Genomic DNA, 18,136 nt, shown 5'->3' on the forward strand with positions numbered 1-18,136 from the left:
CAACTCCTAGAGTCCCACAAGGGATGGTGGGCAGCGCCCCCTGCAACTAAGATTGAACACGGCACCTTGAGCTGAGCTGCAGCTGAGCTCCCGGATGCCTCAGTTGGGTGGAGTTGGTTGGAATGCGTCCTCTCAACTACACGGTTGCCAGTTAGACTCCCGTGGTGGGCTGTGGCCCCTACAACTAGAAACAGCAACTGGACCTGGAGTTGAGCTGTGCCCTCCACAGCTAAGACTGAAAGAACAACTTGAAGCTGAACGGCATCCTCCACAACTAAGATTGAAAGCACAACTAAGATTGAAAGGACAACTTGACTTGGAAAAAAGGCCTGGAAGTACACACTGTTCCCCAATAAAGTTCTGTTCCCCTTCCCCAATAAAATCTTAAAAAAGAAAAGAAAATGGTTATTGTCCTCAAAGAAGTTTCCCAAGTGGCACTACAAACACACAACAGGTTCTCAGTCAGTACTAGTGGAAGGAATGGACAACATAGTCCCCAAGTACTGGGAGCATTGTCTACAACAGGGATGGGGTGGGGGTCAGGAGGAGGGCAAAAGCGGGAAAGGCATTGAGATTCCAAGCCCAGTTTTGTATTCCTCAGTTAAGGAGGCCCAAGCTGGGAGCGGGGCCTTCAGACCCAGCTGTGCCCCACTGCCCTGGGAAGCCTAGCACCTCTGCCCCTTCCTGACTGTCTCAGGTAGCAGAACTGACTCCGCCCGATACCGAGCCATGAGTAAAAAGAAACACTTAACCCAGGCAGAGGCATCTGTTCTTATATTTATCTTCTACTATGGCTGTATCTGATATTCCAGAAATTAACTTCAAGCAGAACCTCGACGCACTAGTTAGGACCCAGCTGCCAAAGGTAAGGCCCAGAGGGCGTGGCTTTTCCCGGTCCAGCCTCGGGCTCTGGGCCTTCCCCGACCGGTCACCGCACAGAGGCACCTCCCGGCCCTGCGGCAGGTAAGGGCGCCGAGGAGGAGGAGGTTCCATCTCAGCAAAGCTTAGGCCGAAACCAAGGAAGGGCTGTGGGTAATTTTCTGGAGACGAGTCCACATGCGCAGCCCCGGGGAGACGCCACAGCGCTGAGACCCCAGGCCCATTAGGGGCCTGGGGCAGGGTAGGGCCTGACTGGGCGGGGAGCCGCCTGAGAGGTGCCGCAGCTCCCCCCACGCTCCCAGAGGGCCCCGCACACAGCAGGCGCCTACTCAGTGCTGGTGGCAAAGAAGCTCGGGTTTGCTCAGTCTGGTGGAGGAAGCTTCTAGACCCGGGGGCTGGCTCAGCCGAGTGGTCACGACCGGCCGGGAAAGTGGAGGGCGCTGGCTCCCGGCTTAGGTGGCCGACTCCTGGTCGGGAGGGACTCCTGGTCGGGAGGGATCCAGAGGCGTTAGGGGAGACGCCAGGCACCCACCCCTCCTAGTTCTAAGGGCCCTCACTAGGCAAACAGAGGCGCCGCTCCAGGCGCTGGGGTCGCCCCCACAGGCCTCCCCAGGAGAGGCGGAGACCGTCTCTGGACCGAGACCCGCCCCCCCTCCCCCGCGGCGGGCGGGCACCCTCAGCAGAGAACTCTCCAAGCCTCTGGGTGGGGACGGTGTCTTTTGCACACGTCCCTCCCCACCCCAGCAAAGACCCTTCCCAAACGGGCGCCCTGGGTTGACACACTCTTTTCCCTCCCCCACTGTGGGGCCCCATGAGGGGGTGGAGAGTGGAGGTCGAGCGCAGATGGAGACGGTCACTGCCAGGAGCATCTCTGGCTATCATCCCCCCAGGCACCCAGTATGGGGAGCCACGTCCCCACGCCCACCACACGCGCGCGCGCGCACACACACACACACGCGCGCACACACACACGCGCACACACACGCGCACACACACACACACACACACACACACACTCCGCACCGCGCAGACCCCGCCCGCGGCCCCGCCCAGGCCCCTGCGGGCACCCCCTCCGGCGCTCACAGTCCCGTACGCAGCTGGGTCCCGGTGGCGGGAGGCGGCGGCTTCGGGCAGATTTGATTTTCCCGCAGCCCGGTCGCCCGGGAGCTGGAGCCAGAGCCGAGGAGGTGGCGCTTGCAACCGCGTCCCCAGCCCCGCCGCCGCCCGCGCCGAGACTCAGCGAGAGGCGGCGCAGCCCCGGTGCTCCGGGCTCCGCGCAACCCGCGTCCAGCCACCCCCGCTGCCCACGCCCCTCTCTTTATCCTGCACCCCTTTGGCCCCTACCCGGAGCTGTGCGCTTCCCTCCACGACTCCGTGCATCCCTCCGGGTGCCTTTGCCCCGCGCTCCTCCGCCTTAGCCCGGCTGCACCCCACCTCCCTGGGCTCCTCACCCTTCCCCGCTGGGCCCCCAGCCTCTTCCTCCCCAGTCACGGCCCCCGCACCCCCTCCTGGATCTGCGCCCCCCGCTGTCTCCACCGCCCTCCCTTCCCTCTCACTTCCCACGCCCCCTCTCGCGCTCCTCTCCTCCCTTTGCCGCCCAGCCTCGTCTCTGGAGTTGGGGGAGAGCCCAGGGTTTCAGTCGCTCCAGAGAAGGCGTGAATCGCTCAGGGATTGACTAATTTGGGGTGGGGGGCGCGGTGGGCGATGGAGCAGCCCGAGGACATGGCGTCGCTGAGCGAATTCGACTCCTTGGCGGGCAGCATCCCGGCCACCAAGGTGGAGATCACCGTGTCCTGCAGGTGAGCCGCCCGCTGGCCGGGTCCCCCCGTCCCGCCCCTGTACCCGGAGTCCCGCGGCCCCCTTCCAGAGTGTCGTCGCCTCGCGGACACCCCCCTGCCTGTCCGGCAAGTGCCCTTGCCCAGCCGAGGGTGGCGCCGCCTGGGTGTAAGCCAGGCTCGGGGTCGTATCCCGGAAAGTTTGCACTCCGGGCTGTTGCTGAGAGGAGATATGAAGACACAGGAACAGGGGTGCGGGGAGGGAGTGAAAGGCTATGCCGGGGTCTTCCCACAGGCTATTTCTGATCAACTCCTCCCCAAATCGACGAGTGAGTGATCTGCCCCGTCCCTCCCAGGCGTGCCCAGACTCTGCCTTTGTGCCCTCCTTTCCTCTTTCCTACCTCCTCCTTTGCCCCAGGGCCCTCATCCTCTCCTCCCCCACCTGCCCGCTGTCCTAGACCCCAGGAATCTAAAGCCTTTCTTCACCTCCAACAACAAAACGGACTCTTGGAAAAATATTAGACTGACTCATTCATAGAGGTGTGGATAACTGATAACAATTTAAAGTAGAACCATTAAAAAAAATATAAAATAACTTGGGGAGAAAATCTTAAGCCAAAGGTTTAGAATGGAGTGTGGAATTTTAGAGTCCAGCGGGTGTGTGTGGGTGGGGGTGTTTTTGTGGGTTACCATCCCCAAAATCCTCAGTCATGTTACTCAGAGTTTGGGGGTAACTTCTTCATTTCAGCGCTGGGTTTCCCCCAGGTTCTCCTATCTAAGGGGAAGGCTGCCCCAGGCAGTAAGGGGATGCAGTCATCCTGTGGCTGGCCTAGGGTCACTGCCTTGCCGGGACTGTGAGGGGACTGTGGCCCAGGCATAGCTCACCTAGAGGGAGGTTCCCCTAGATGCCATCCCCCTGCCCAAAATGACCCGAATCCTGGCTGTACCTTTGTTCCAAATCACCCACCCTGTCCTCTTCCAGGCCACTCTTTGTTCAGACCCTTTACCCACTCTTGTGACCCCCCAACCCCGTATTCCAAGCATTGGAGAGGTGTAGATAGAGCCAGAGCTGGGCTGGAGTGTGACAGGGGGAGGAATTAGGGGGGCTGTTGAGGGTGAGTGAGAGTGAGGGTTGATGTGGAACATAGCTGACCCCCTGTGCCAGGCTCCCCGTGATAACTCCATATGTCTCTCCCATGGTCCCACACACAGTTCTGTCAGAATTATCTCCCAGCGCCATTTGCATCTTGCCATTACTCTGCTGGGAGGATCCTGATGGCCCATTAGCTCCAGTCTCACCTCCTCAGCCATCAGCAGCTGCCACAGCCTGCCCTCCCTTCTGGAGCAGCGCACATCTCTCTGCCTTACTGTGCCTGACGCTCCCTCTCAGCCTTCAATCATACCTGTGTCAGAGCTGTCTCAGGATCCTCCCACCTCCAAGGCTCTGAACAACCCATTCCCCATCCAGATGTCACCCCTCCTTCATCTCTGTCAGTTCATGCTCCCTCATCCTGAAAAGCCTGGCCTCGTGCTCTCCACTTCCAGCCATCCTTCTCACCCATGAGGCAGCCAGCCCGAATCCCTGTCTTCTGTGTCCCCTCGGCCCTGAGTACTCATCCTGGGCTATGGGGTCACCCACATACTGAGCACTGAACCTCTGAAGACATCTCAGATGCGTAGATGTCATCTCTCCTCCCCCAAAGCAACTATATAAGCCTTTAAGGGCCGGGATCTTCACCCTGACTCAGACCCCCGGACCCTCTCGTCCAGTGGAGAGGAGAAGAGAGGAGGCAGAGGGCGCGCAGCATCTGTGGCTTTGCAGACAGTTTGAAATGGAATCTGCTCCACCACTTGGGGATGACTTTTAGCCTTGGTTTCCTCCATCTGTCAAGTGCAAACAATGAACCTGTTTTCATTGAGAAGCCTCATTTGCCTGGGTAGCTCACAAGCTTGGAAGAGTGGCTGGCACGTAGCAGCTACTCAACAAAAACTGTTGGAGGGATAGAGGATTGTGACGCACCCAGCACACTACTTTGCACTTGCTTGGCACACAGTAGGTGCTCAATAAGTAGCTATGATGTTTACTGTAAGGCTTGTGGCCCCTCCCATTTGCTCTCTGAAAGTGGAGGTATCAGACCTTTTGTCTACAAGGTACCTAGGAATGCATTTGAGTTCCTGGGGAATGTGGTTCTGGGATCGACCCTGGTGTCCGTTCCCTCTCAGGGGATGTGATCCATCAGCCTGAGGAGGGCCTGACCCAGGCTGCTCCTGCTTTCCCAACAGCCAGAGGGTGGGAAAGTGGGTTTTGGTAGGAAGGGGTGAGGAGGGAGGAGTCATCCGAAACAGAGGTGAGGCAAGAAAACAATCTAGATGAGCTTGAAATTATAAGTCCATCTCTTTGCCTCAATCAGGTCCAATTATCCAGGTTCTAGGAGAGAGAGGAGGGGAGGAGGGAGAGGGAGAAAGAAAAGTAGGAGGAGCGGAAGGAGAGCTGCACAGAATGATTTTCTCCAGTATATTCTCCTCTCCCTAGTCACCAACTAATGGGAGTCCAGTCTTCTTCCCCTGAGTCTTGTGACTGAGTCCCAGGGGCGGAGGTTCTGCAGTGCCCCTGCCCTGAGCGTCTAGGTGACACCTGCTGGTGGGCAGGAAACAGTAGGGCAGGCAGAGGGGGTGGTGGGGTGAGAATTCCAGGGGGCTTCAGAATGAGCAGCCGGGGTTGAAGGCGCCAGTGTTTCAGGGAACGGGAAACTAGCATCCCGGGGCCCAGTTCCCTCCCCTCTCTGCTCCTTAGGAAGGTCCCTGCCGCCTCCCACAGCCCTAGGAGCTCTGCTCTTGCCCAAGGAGGGACCTGAACCCCTGCCGTGCCTGTTCTAGGATGCTCCTATCTGAGCAAAGCTGGACACCTGGCACACCTGAGCCCCAGCGCAGGACCACAGTGGAGGCCAGCCCAGCCTCTGCTGGAGGCAGATGACACTGTGGGATGGATATGTCGGGGCCCTAGCCGCAGGTAGGGTATCTTGGGGCTAACCTATAGTCTGCTCCCAAACAATTGTTTTCTACCAACTTGGGTGAATTCAGGGCCAATGATCCTAAGCCCTCTGGTTGTTTGGCTCAGTGGTTAAGAACATGGGCTGTGCGATCTGTCTACCTGGGTTCAAATCCCAGTTCTGTCCCTGTGACGTTGGGTAAACGAATACTTAGCGTCTGCCTCGTTTTCCTCATTTGTAAAGGAAGTATGATAATCCTCATCACAGTTAGGAGGATTAATCCATGAATAGTAATTTATGTTGCCTATTATTTGACTCCTGAAACTAAATAAAAATCTGTCTTTATAGCTGCGTCCCAGGGTTTGTGTGGGTCCTGGAGGAGATCTGATCCTTCTAGAGATTCGTATCCCCCCCTCCAGCTTTATTGACATATATTTGACTTTTAGAGATTCTGCGTGAGTGGGGTAGATGGTTTGTGGAACCAGATACCAGCAGGCATTACAGGAAGTGGGAGCCAAAAGCTTCTCCTTCTGATAGTTTGTTCCAGACCTTTCTTGACTTTCTTAGCTTCCCTACAGACCCGATCAAAACTCACCTGTCTGGCGTCCTATTCCCCAAGGGCCGCTCTATTTTTCCAGTTTCTGTGTATCATCTGATGTAGGGCTAAGGACCAGCCTGTTGGTTAGAAAGTGCGATTTGCATTTTTTATGTAACAGGAAACCCTTGTGCGTCTGCAGGGTCCTGCTGGAAGAAGCAATGCACACATCCACATCGTGGGATCTCAAAGGCAAGGAGGGGGTCGTCCAGGGGCAGTCATCGCTTAGCCCTGTTAGAATTTCCCAGGCAGCTGCCCTCTCCCCACCAGGTGGCATGGGCCTGGTGGGCAGCTGTGGCCTCTGCCCCCGAGATGTTTTCTGCTGTCTGTTCAGGTTGGCCTTGTGCTATCCTGGAGTGGGAGAGGCAGCCTAGCTTAGGAGCTGTGCCCTGGGCCTCGCAGAGGGGTGTGAATGGGCTCTGAAGGCTTTCTTCTGACAGGCAGGGCATAGCAGCTTTGGGGAGAGAAGCCTGAGGGCAGCGTGGCAGCTGTCAAAGGCAGTGCCAGAAAAAAGAGGTGCATTCAGTCCTTGAATAGGCCAAGGCACTCTTTAGTGGAGCCAAGGGAATAACAACAGTGGGATTTATTGGGTGCTTTCTACTTTCTAGGTGCTGTACATCTGTACAGCTGAGCCACGTACAATTGCCTATATTCAAATGTTTATAACCTAGTCAAATAGCAATTTATTAGTTCAAACTAAAACTATTATATTAGTTGTCAAATGCTGCATAACAAATGACCACAAACCTAGTGGTTTAAGACATCAGCCCTTTATTATCCGATAGTTTCTGTAGGTCAGAAGGCCAGGCCCAGCGTAACTGGCTTCTCTGCTCAGGGTCTCCCCAAGGCTGAAACCAAGGTACCTCCAGGGGCGGTAATCTCATCTGAGTCTTGGGGTCCAAGCCAAGCTCATTTAGGTTGTTCCTAAATGAGTTCCTTGAGCTATAAGAGTAAAGTCCTCTTTTCTTGCTAGTTGTTAGCTTGGGGTGATGCTTAGCGCCTCCAGGCCACCCTCAGGTCCTAGCCACGTGGGCCTCTCACAACATGGCAGCTTACTTCTTCAAAGCCAGCAGGAGAATCTCTCCCCAGTCTGCTATGACGGAGTCTTCTTATATAAACTAACAGTAGTCACAGGAGTATCTTGTCACATTCCCAGGTACCACCCACACTTAAGGGAAGGGCATAATTATGCAGGCTTGTGTACACCAAGGGGCAGGAATCTAGGCGACCATCTTAGGTTTCTCCCTACCATATTACTGTATCTTTTTAATCTGACAACAATCTTATGAGGCACATAGTGTTTTCCCTTTTTGCTAATTAGGAAATCAGGGCTCAACGAAATTAAAGGACCTGCATGAGATTACAGTTAGTCCATTACATAGAGGGGGATTCGAATTCAGTTTCCTCAGACTTCAAAGCTTTGAGGGCTTCTTGAAGTTGGGAATGGGGGTCTCCATGAGGATCATGAAAGAGGCCTAAGTACCAACCATGGTAGATGTAACCAAGAAGTAGGTGCTTTCCTCCAGGGATGGGAAGGGCCTTTCTTGCTCAGGGATATCTCTGGCTCTGGGAAGCAAATGCAGAACTGGAGAAATCCCCAGGGAGCAGAGATCAGACAGAGTCACAGGATGGCAGCCAGCTTTCCAGGGCATCCAGGCCATAGGGTGGTAGCTTACCATCCCTCCTCTCCCAGCACACAGTTCTTGCTGCTCCATTGCTGGAGATGACCTGCCACTGGGAAGAGAAGGTGAGGTGGAGGTGAGGGGAATAAGGCTGTAAAGCTTTGGGGCAACGGGGAATCAGATTCAGTTAAGAATGCTTTGGCTATAGGTAACAGAAAATCTGATGGTGGCTCAAACCTGAAATCCATTTATTTTCCTCAGATCACAGTGAGTCTGGAGGTAGGATATCTCAGTGCTGGCTTGTCAGCTCACTTTGCCATCAAAGAGCCAGCTATCTTTGTACTCTGCTATCGTCCAATGGTGGGCTTCATTGTTACAAAATGGCTGCCTGTTCCAGGTATCACAACCACATCCAAAAAGAGGAAGCAAGGCATAGGGCCAAAGACCTCTCTTGGAAAAGTTCTCTTTATCTGGAAAGCACAATCCCTCCCAAAATCTCTCAGCAGACTTCCTCTTCTATTTCAATGGCCAAATAGACATTTCAGTGGATATGAGCTGGGTCTCATGTCCAACCTTAGACTAGTATATTAGTCAGCTTGGGCTGCCATCACAAAATACCATAGACTGGGTGGCAAAACAACAGAAATTTATTGATCACAGCTCTTGAGAATGGAAATCCGAGATCAGGGTGCCAGCATGATTGGGTTCTGGTGAGGACTTTCTTGCTGGCTTCAGATAGCCATCTTCTCACTGTGTTCTCACATGGTAGAGAGAGAAAGAGAGCAAGTTCTCTGGTGTCTCTTTTTAAGGGCACTAATCCCATGACGAGGGCCCCACCCTCATGACCTGAAATAACCCTAATTATCTTCCAAAGGCCTCATCTCCAAATACGATCACATTGGGAGTTATTGTTTCAATGTATACATTTTGGGGGCTACACAATTCAATCAACAGCAACAAGGATTCTGATTTCAGGGTGTCTCCATCAGACACCTGAACCAGTGTGGATTTTGGTAGCAGGAAGGGAGTGAGAGAGCCGGCCCAGTGGCTTAGGTGGTTGGAGCACCGGTGCTTCTGACGCTGAAGTCGCTGGTTCAGTTTCCACATGGGCCAGTGAGCTGCACCCTCTACAGCTAAGATTGTGAACAATGGCTCTCCCTGGAGCTGGGCTGCTGTGAGTAGCTGGAGGTTGGCGTGTGCCCGGTGGTCAGTGTGAGTGGCCAGCGGCCGGCAGCCGGCGAGAGCTGTTGTGAGAGGCCTACCGACGACTGGCGACCGACTGCCTCAGCGGGGGGAGTGCAAGGCTCATAACACCAGCATGGGTCAGGGAGCTGGGTCCTACACAACTAGACTGAGAAACAACAGCTTAAACCGGAATGGTGGTGGTGGTGGTGTGGGGGTAAGGCAGAAGAAGGAGAAAAAAAGGAAAAAAGAAAAAAACCAGAAGGGAGTGAGAAATGCTTGCTGGTGGACAGCCATGGACTCTGCCACAAGGAAGCTTTCCAAGTGACCCATAGGCTGCCTGAGCTCCTGGGGATACACGGGGCTTACAGTTTGGCGTCTCTGAGGACTGGCTCCGCGGATTTCCCTGCAGTCAGTGGACAGTCAGTGTTAGGTGACTGGGAACTGATTTTCCAAGAACAGCTTAGCTGGACCCCTGACTACCTCTCTTTCTGCCAGTTTCCTGGACAAGAAAAAAAGACAGTGTGATTTCAAAACATTACAACATGCCTCTGTCCCATAATGCCCCTCACCTCTGCTGGCCTAGCATAGTGCCTGAAGGTCCCACTAAGATAGCTACATGCCTTTGGGTACTGAATGATTCTGGGCAGGACACTGAACGTCCAGGCAGTTCCTGACTTACGTTCTCTGAAACCTTGGCCAGATCATTTAAGTTCTCTAACCTCAGTCTCTCCATCTGTAAAATGGGAGGAAATACTAGTCCTGTCCACATCCTATCTTATTGTTATGAAAACAAAAGAGATTATGTTTGTGAAGTCCTGTATAAAGTGAAATGTGCTGGATAAACTTGGTAATAGATATCAATTACAACACTACTGACACATTCATTTATTTGATAATTGATACTGATCGTCATTTGCTATTGAGAGGCTTCTTTGTGCCAAGCACAGTCTGAAGTGCTCCAGTTACATGGGTGAACCAGATAGACAAACTCTCTCCTCTCATAGAACTCACATTGGCGCTGCCGGTGGGGAATATAATATATACAAATATACACAGTTTTTATTAAATAATGTCTGATAGAGGTAAGTGCTCTGCAAATAAGTTTGTGGTTATTGAGGATGCTTTAGACAGGATGGGCAGGTAACATTGAGCTGAGATCCAAAAAATGAGAAAGCGGGGCCGGCCCGGTGGCTCAGGTGGTTAGAGCTTCGTGCTCCTAACTCTGAAAGCTGCCGGTTCGATTCCCACATGGGCCAGTGGGCTCTCAACCACAAGGTTGCCAGTTCAACTCCTTGAGTCCTGCAAGGGACTCCCCTGCAACTAAGATTGAACACAGCACCTTGAGCTGAGCTCCCGCTGAGCTCCCATATGGCTCAGTTGGTTGGAGTCCCAGTTTGACTCCCACAAGGGATGGTGGGCTGTGCCCCCTGCAACTAGCAACGTCAACTGGACCTTTAGCTGAGCTGCGCCCTCGACAACTAAGATTGAAGAGACAACAACTTGACTTGGAAAAAAGTCCTGGAAGTACACACTGTTCCCCAATAAAGTCCTGCTCCCCTTCCCCAATAAAATCTTTAAAAAAAAAAAATGAGAAAGCCACCTGGGGGGTGGAGAGAGCCTGGGGGGTGGAGAGAGGGTGATTCAGATAGGGAGAAGAGCAAGTGAAAAGGCCCAGTGGCAGAAAAGAACTTGGTATGCTTGCGAAACTACAGGGAGACTCGTGTGGATGGAGCAGTGTGTGTGTGTGGGGGGGGGGCGGAGGAAGGTGTATGGAGGAGAATGAGGTCAGAGAGGAAATGGGGGGTACAGGTCATGGCCTGTGACCCATGCTAAGGAGTGTGATTTATTATTCTAACAGCAGTAGAAAGGGGTTAAACGGGAGTAATGTGATCTGATTGGCCTTCGAAAGGGTTTCTCTAGTTACTGTAAGAGAATGGACTGGTGGGGGGTGAGGAGAGGTAGGAATTGAAGCACATTGCTAGGCAGGAGGCCACTGCAGTGTCTAAGTGAGAGATAATAGTGATGGAGGGATGAGGAAGAGTGGACGGATTTGAGATGTGTTTTTGAAGCAGAAACCTTTACGACCCAATGAATGGGACTGGAGGCGGCGTAAGGGAGAGAGAAATTGAGCATGCTTCCTAGATTTCTATTTTAAGCTCTTGGCTTCACAACAACTGTGCAAGGCAGGTATGTGACCCCATTCACAGATGAGGAAACTAAAGTTAAGTAGCTTGTCCAGGGTCACAGAATTACCACATGGCCCTGGAGATTTCAGCTTGGATGCCTCTGAGGCCAGAGCTCAGGCTCTTCCCTTGGCCACACAGCATGGGAGGGACAATTATTACAATAATTAATAATAATAATGCAAATAGCCCCAGGAAGCAGCACTCTAAGCCATGTGAAAATTGCTTTTTAGACCTTGGCGAGGAGACTTGGCAGGGAGACAGTGCTCACGGGTAAGGAACAGGATCTGAAGGGGAGATGGGCGAGTGCCTAGGGCTGGGTGCCAAGGTCCTTCCGCTCCCCAGCTCTCCCTGCATCTTGCCTCGGACTATCTGCCTGTCAGGACAGGGAGCAAGGCTGGAGAAGATGGAAACCCCCAGTTCTTCTGTTCAGTTTTTCCTTTGGGAGCAGCCCTGATGAGGCTGCGGGCAAGAAATGGAGAGTCAGAATATGAGGGGCACTTCTGGCTGGGAGGGGGCCTTGGAGACCCTGGGTTTTGGTAATGCAGATGCTCCCCGTGGCATGTCCTAATGGGCTTGGGCTTCAGAGTTCAATGTCATCGTGTTGCCTGGCAAGCTGGGTGACACTGGGCACACCTCTCAAGCCCAGCTGCCTTGCTTATAGCAGGGGGGACGTCTGCCTCCTAGCGTTGATACGTAGGGTGAATAGGGGATCACTGATTAAGTACCCAGCAAAGGATTTGGTGTAGGTTATGTCTGATTATTGTCATTCCTCTCCCACCCTCTTTGCCTGCTTTGGGGGGCCGGGGGGAAGTTGGCCAGATGTTTGGTGTTGAATTGCTCCATAGAGAAGTGGGGTGTTGCTGGTGGGCCCCTCAGACTCAGGGGTCTCTGCGGGCGACCTCAGGTACCTGTTTCTCCCTGATGGTGGTTCACCTATCCCCAGTCTCCTCTCCTCAAGGAAGGTTGCACAGCCAGATGGGCAGTGGGGGGCAAGGGCATGCCAGCACTGCAGGTCCTGCTCCAGCCCAGCGATAGGGAACAGTGGGAGAACAGGGGGCATCCTAGAAGCCACTTATTCTCCACTGGCCTTTAGTGAGCACTGATTGTATGCCAGGCACTGGACTGCAACTTACTGGGCATTGTTTGAACTGTTTTGAATACATAAACTCTATTCTCAGAAAATCCCTAGGAGAGAAGGACTGTTATTATCCCCACTTTACAGATGGGGCTACTGAGGCACAAGTAGGTAATGAGGTCATATAACTAGTAAGGGATAGAGCTGGGTTTGGGACCCAGCCATGAAGCTCCAAGTCTACGCTCTTAACACCCCCACCTCTGCCAGAGGTTGGAGGGATGCTTAGGGTAGATTGCTAGGAAGAAGATAAAGCATCTTTTCTTAACTTTTTTTAGCCTCGTGAACCTCTTTGGGAATCTGATGAAAGCTCTCCAAAAAGAATGCGTCCATATGTACCAATATGCCATATTTTGCTTACAGTTTAGGGGATCCACAGACCCTCTTAAGGACCCCTGGTCCAGGAAAGCTGAGGGCGAGTGCTCTTACTGTGCTTCTTTCTATGCTGTAGCCAGAATCATTGCTCAGTGCATCCATGCAGCGTGTATGAGCTTTGTTAGAGAAAAAAGGGATGTGTGATGGTCAGATCACCCAGCAACTCAGCTCAAGAGCAAATGTGCCTCCTGCTCACACTGGGGGTCCCTGAGGGCAGAGCTGTGTCTCCCCTCAGACTGGGGCTCCCTGAGGGCAGGGCTGCGTCTCCCCTCAGACTGGGGCTCCCTGAAGCAGGGCTGCGTCTCCCCTCACATTGGGGCTCCCTGAGGGTAGGGCTGTATGTTGTTCTTTCTCTGACTGGAGAGCCCCCCCTTCTACTCCCAGCATTTTTGTGTACCCAATGGGAGGGTGTCACCCTCAGGCCCCCACCTTTAGCACCAACCAAGAACTCTCATTTCAGCCTTTCCAGTACTTTCAGCCTTTCCTGGGGCCTTGGAGACTTCTGCGCTCAGCGCCCAGCGCCTCTGCCACTAAATTGGAAATGATTCCTTGGGGGAAAGTGGAGAGAAAAGGGGCCCTCAGCTCTGCTTCCCTGGCCTTGATTTGAAGAATAAAAGAATCCAATCTCCAGGGTACCGAGTGGACAGCTGAAGGGTTTTATGTTCTTTTGAGGAAAAAATACATTTGCCTGTTAAAAAAAATTCCTCTTTGAGCTCTCAAAAGACAGAAAGTGGAGAAAAAGCACTTACAGTCTGGGCTGTCCGTGCTCTTGTGGTTCAAGCCCTGCTTCAGGTCAGAGACCTGGTTTCCTTCCCCTCAGCTTCTTCCTGGCTGTGTGCCCGTGAACAAGTCACTCACTGTCTCTGAGCCTCGGAGTCCTTAGTGGGTCATGTAAAAGCCTTCAAGGGCTGCGCATGTGTATGTTGTTGCAGTGGGGGAAACTGAGGCCTCGTGTCCTGATGTGTGGTTTTTGGACTGCTGACATCAGAAACTGTGTGGTGTGTGTGTGTGGTGAGTGTGTGGTGTGTGTGTGGTGTGTGTGGTGTGTGTGTGGTGTGTGTGTTGTGTGTGTTGTGTGTGTGGTATGTGTGGTGTGTGCGTGGTGTGATATGTGTGTGGTGTGTGTGTGGTGTGTGTGTGTGTATGGTGTGTGGTGTGTGTGTGGTATGTGTGGTGTGTGCGTGGTGTGATATGTGTGTGTTGTGTGTGTGGTGTATGTGTGTGTGTATGTGCCTTGTTTAAACATGGCTTCTGTCCAGACCTACAAAATCAGACGCCAGGAATCTGCCTTTTTACAAGTGGGGGCAGGGGCAAGTCCCAGGAAGTGAGAGGCCCATTGCTCTTGGGGTGAAGCCACCATCTCAAGGCCAAGAGAGCAGGCTCATTAGGCCCCGAGGTGTCTGTCAGTACAGGCAGTTGAGGTGAGGCACAGATGGGACAAGTGTGATGAGGTGAGGGATCAGAGAGAGGTGTAGGGTACAGGGACCTAAGCAGCGGGGCAGAGGGTCCTCAGGGCTGAGGGGGGAAAGAAAGGGGGCCAAAGGGGAGCCTGAGGCTGAGATGAGGGGTGCTGCCCTTAGCCAGTGGGGGGACTCAATGTGCATTTCAAAACAGGGCACTTGGGAGAGTATATGTTGGGGGTGGGTGGGCTTCCTTTGACTGGTGGTGAGGGTGGAGGTAGCTTCTGTCATCCATCCTGTCCTCTTTGTCACAAAGTGAGCCTGAGAACCTATGAGAGGAGTGACTGCTCTGCTCAGCACCTGGCTGATGATGACGGACCCATCTGACAAGCACTGTGTCCACGTGCTCCATAGCAGTCCTGAGGCAGGAATTGTTTTAGCCCCACTTTACAGATGGGAAAACTGAGGCACAAGGCAGGCAGGTAACTTGTCCAAAGCTGGCATGTGAACCCAGCTTGTCTCACAGTAGCCCGTGCATTAATCATTGGCTCTCCACGAAGAGATATATAGGGGTCTGTCCTGAGCATGACCAGGCACCATGCTGGTGGAGAGACAAGGGCCTCGCTTGCCCATCTGACCACTGTTTTGGTCTTCCTTCATCTATCCTACTTGTCAGGCCCTTGCTCAGAATCAGGCCCAACGCAGAGGCAGGAGGCCTGCCCTGGAGGAGCACACAGCAGCTGTGACAGACAAACACACCCCTGATTTTGCAGCCCAGGGTATGCTGAGTAATGGGGTCCAACGAGTCAGAAGTTTGCACACTACAGGCCAGAGAGAGCTCGGGAGGGGAGAGGAAATGGCTGTTGGTCAGTGTCTGTCCAGGGAAAGCAAAATCAAGGAGAAAGGATGGGAGTGGATCTGGAAGGACGGTAAGGATGATCTCAGCAGTGTGAAGGGAGGTTTGTATCACACTTGGGTGCATGGCCAGGGTGAGCCACGCCCCAGGGTGTAGTGAGAGTCTGGAGGTCACTGGGCAGGGAGCCACTGATGCTAGGTGGCTAAGAGTCTGTTCCTTGGTTCAGCTGTGTGCCTCTTCCCAGTGAGGAGAGCAGGCAGAGCCAAGAAAAGCCCCATCAGCTTCTCTTTAAAGATATGTCTCTCTCTCTCTCCGCACCCCTCTCTCTCTCTTTCTCTCTCACACACTCAGACTCACACTCACACCCCAAAGCTGAAATCCAGGATCTCACTCTTTCTCACTAGCCTAGACATGACTAAACCTGAATTCCAGGCACAGACATGGAGAAGTCACTTGCCCTCTCTCTGAGTCTCACATTTCGATTTATAAAGGAATTGGAAAGGGCGACCTCTGAGGTCCCTTCCAGCTTGAACCCTCGAGATAGGGTTTTATGTAATTATAGAAGTCAGAGATTACCCCCAGCACTTGCTTTAGCAGAGAAGTCTCGCTCCCCCAACCCTCTGTCTTACGTTCCAGCTCCTCACCGTTGCGTGAGGTCCCACCACTGTGGAGTCATCTTTGGGGTTAAGGCATTTTGTCCTTTGTTTAAATCAAGACAGATCTGCTGCCAAACCTAGCACACTGCGGGAGGTCCAGGTCAGCCCACCTTGGTGTGGATACGCGTATATAAAGTGATATCTTATCTATAGCCTCTGCTGCCTACTTTCAGAGCTGCCTGTGTGTCATTTCCCTTGATGCTCACTGCAGTGGGCTGGGAGGTTTATCAGATGGTTTCCAAAGTGACAGTTGGCTGGGAGCAGGTGTGGTGGGGGTAGAGGGCGGGGGCCAGCAGAGGGGTTATATGCCTGTGGGATCATGGAGTGCTAGCTGGGGGTGGCTGCCTTTGGGGAGAGGCCCCAGAATGAAGAGACTGCAGTGGATGATGGGGATTTGGGGGATCTCCCGCTCAGGGACATCTCCGGGAATCTGCTCCAGGCCTGGAGCTAGGTGATTCATGAGAACAATCTGGGACCTCCCCAGGCAGCTGGGGATGCCATGTGCTGGCACCAGGTGGCTACTGCATCTGTCTGTCAGGCGGCCTTTGGCTGCCGCGTCAGAATGGGGTGCATGGGCGATCGGGTTGACCGTGGGGTTAAGTTACCCAGACAGGCTGTCATTCCTATGGCTTTGGTGATGGTGACCCCTTCGAGACCTTTGTGGCTGTATCACTGCTTGCTGTGGGGAGTGGCCACATTCCCTGTCCCTCCCTGGGTACCAGTCTCCCTCCTCAAGGAGAATGTGGAACATGTGATCCCGAGAGTCCATCCAGCTTTGACAGTTAGAGTTGGCTGTCAGGAAGCTATACAGACACAGAAATACGTTGAGTATTTCTCCTCTCTGGGAAAGGGGTTCAAGGGACACAGGGGCCGTAGGGAGTGTGGGAGTAGAGAAGGGAGGCAAGAAGACCCCTGAGGACATCTGGGAGGGAGGTGGGACAAGGCTGAGATGGCTGGGAAGTGTAGAGCTTAACTTTAGGACAGTAGAGGAAGGAGTGGGTAGCTCTTGCAGGCAGGAGGGGCTCACAGGAAGCTCCTTCAGGGAGGAGGTCTGAGGGGGGAAGCCTTGCCCAGTCCACAAGGGTCTTTAATGAGCACATTTCCCAGTGGGAGACTGTGTGGAGCACTCCTGGGGGTGGGGCTGGGGACAGGAGTGAGGAAGCTGGGTATTTATCCCCCAACTCCTGCCCATCATTGGTTGAGGGCTGCCCTCTGAATGTAAACTTCCTGGTATTTGCAGCCTGGCCTTTCAGAGAAAGCCCTCAGGAGAGAAGCAGGAGGAAGCCATGGGAGTGTGCAGGAACTGGGAGGGCTGAGGAGACAGGGCAGGGGACCAGCAAACTTCAAGGCTGGCACTGTTGTCTGTATTGTACAGATGAGGAAACAGAGGCTCAGAGAGCTTGTGTCACTTCCTGTGTTACTTCCTGCCAGCAGCAGGTCACTGTAGAATGAGGGACACATACCCTTGCTTGATCTCCCTATGCCTCCATTTCCACATCTGTAAGATGGGATGATGCCTACCAACACTGACCTTGCAGGGCAGCATAAGGATTGGGAGCTAATATTTGCAGAACTGCCTGACCCATCACTGGGGTTCAATGAGCGGATGCTGTGACTACATGGAGGAAGGGCAGGAGGGCTCAGTATCTGTTCAAAGACCTCCCAGTCCTCAAACGTTGTGTCCGTCATCTTGCTGTAGTGCCATCAAGTCTGATGCTCCGGGCCGTGTGTTAGCCATGAGTTAGCTGTGGCCTTGACCAAAGAAGGACCCTGTTCAAAGAAGTCTGCATCCCCTGGGAGGTGTAATTCATTAATCCATCAGCACAGAGGAGACAATCGAATAAACTGTGAATAGAGCCCTGAGAGAATGGGACACTGGATGGATAAGGTTTTTTAAAAAATAAATTAAAAAAAAAATAATAAATAAATAAATAAATTTTATTGGGAAATATTGGGGAACAGTGTGTTTCTCCAGGGCCCACCAGCTCCAAGTCATTGTCCTTCAATCTGGTTGTGGAGGGCACAGCTCACTGGCCCATGTGGGAATCGAACTGGCAACCCTGTTGTTCAGAGCTCACACTCTAACTAACTGAGCCGTCCGGCCTCCCCTGGATGGATAAGTTTTGATTGCTTGATTTTAGTTTTTGGAGAGACTGAGATGTGGTAAGAGGAGAGTTTCTAGAATAGGCTAAAACAGATTGAGATTTGGCCCCAGAACAAGGGGCTGCGGGATCCAGGGAACTGGAGCTTGCGTGGCTATGGTGGGGGTGAGAGGTAGGGAGCCGTACTCCTTAGGAAGCAGAGGCGAGAAACCCCCCGGTGCCCAGCCTGAGGGCTGTCAGGAGCGCCTAATAAGCTTCCTGCTCTTCCTGTGTTGCCTGAGGCCAGGCCCGAGGCAGCTTCCGGGTCTCAGTAACAGCCTGAAGCCCACCACCCCACATCCTCCTCTCCTGGGCTGTGCTAACTGCTCTCTCCCTCTCTTTCA

The 18,136-nt window shown here is 53.3% G+C and overlaps 1 protein-coding gene across 1 annotated transcript in view; it reads left to right on the forward strand.

The window, feature by feature from the left end:
* Positions 1–1,978: 1,978 nt before the first annotated feature.
* CPNE5 (copine 5) overlaps positions 1,979–18,136 on the forward strand; it is a 91,627-nt gene continuing 75,469 nt past the window's right edge. The window contains exon 1 of the mRNA XM_081040344.1: positions 1,979–2,678. Within this exon, the coding sequence (XP_080896470.1) occupies positions 2,584–2,678 (95 nt within the window). The 5' untranslated portion in view covers positions 1,979–2,583. The remainder of the gene's footprint in view (positions 2,679–18,136) is intronic.

This window comes from Rhinolophus hipposideros (genome assembly GCF_964194185.1).
Source record: "Rhinolophus hipposideros genome assembly, chromosome: 3".
Lineage (NCBI taxonomy): Eukaryota > Metazoa > Chordata > Mammalia > Chiroptera > Rhinolophidae > Rhinolophus > Rhinolophus hipposideros.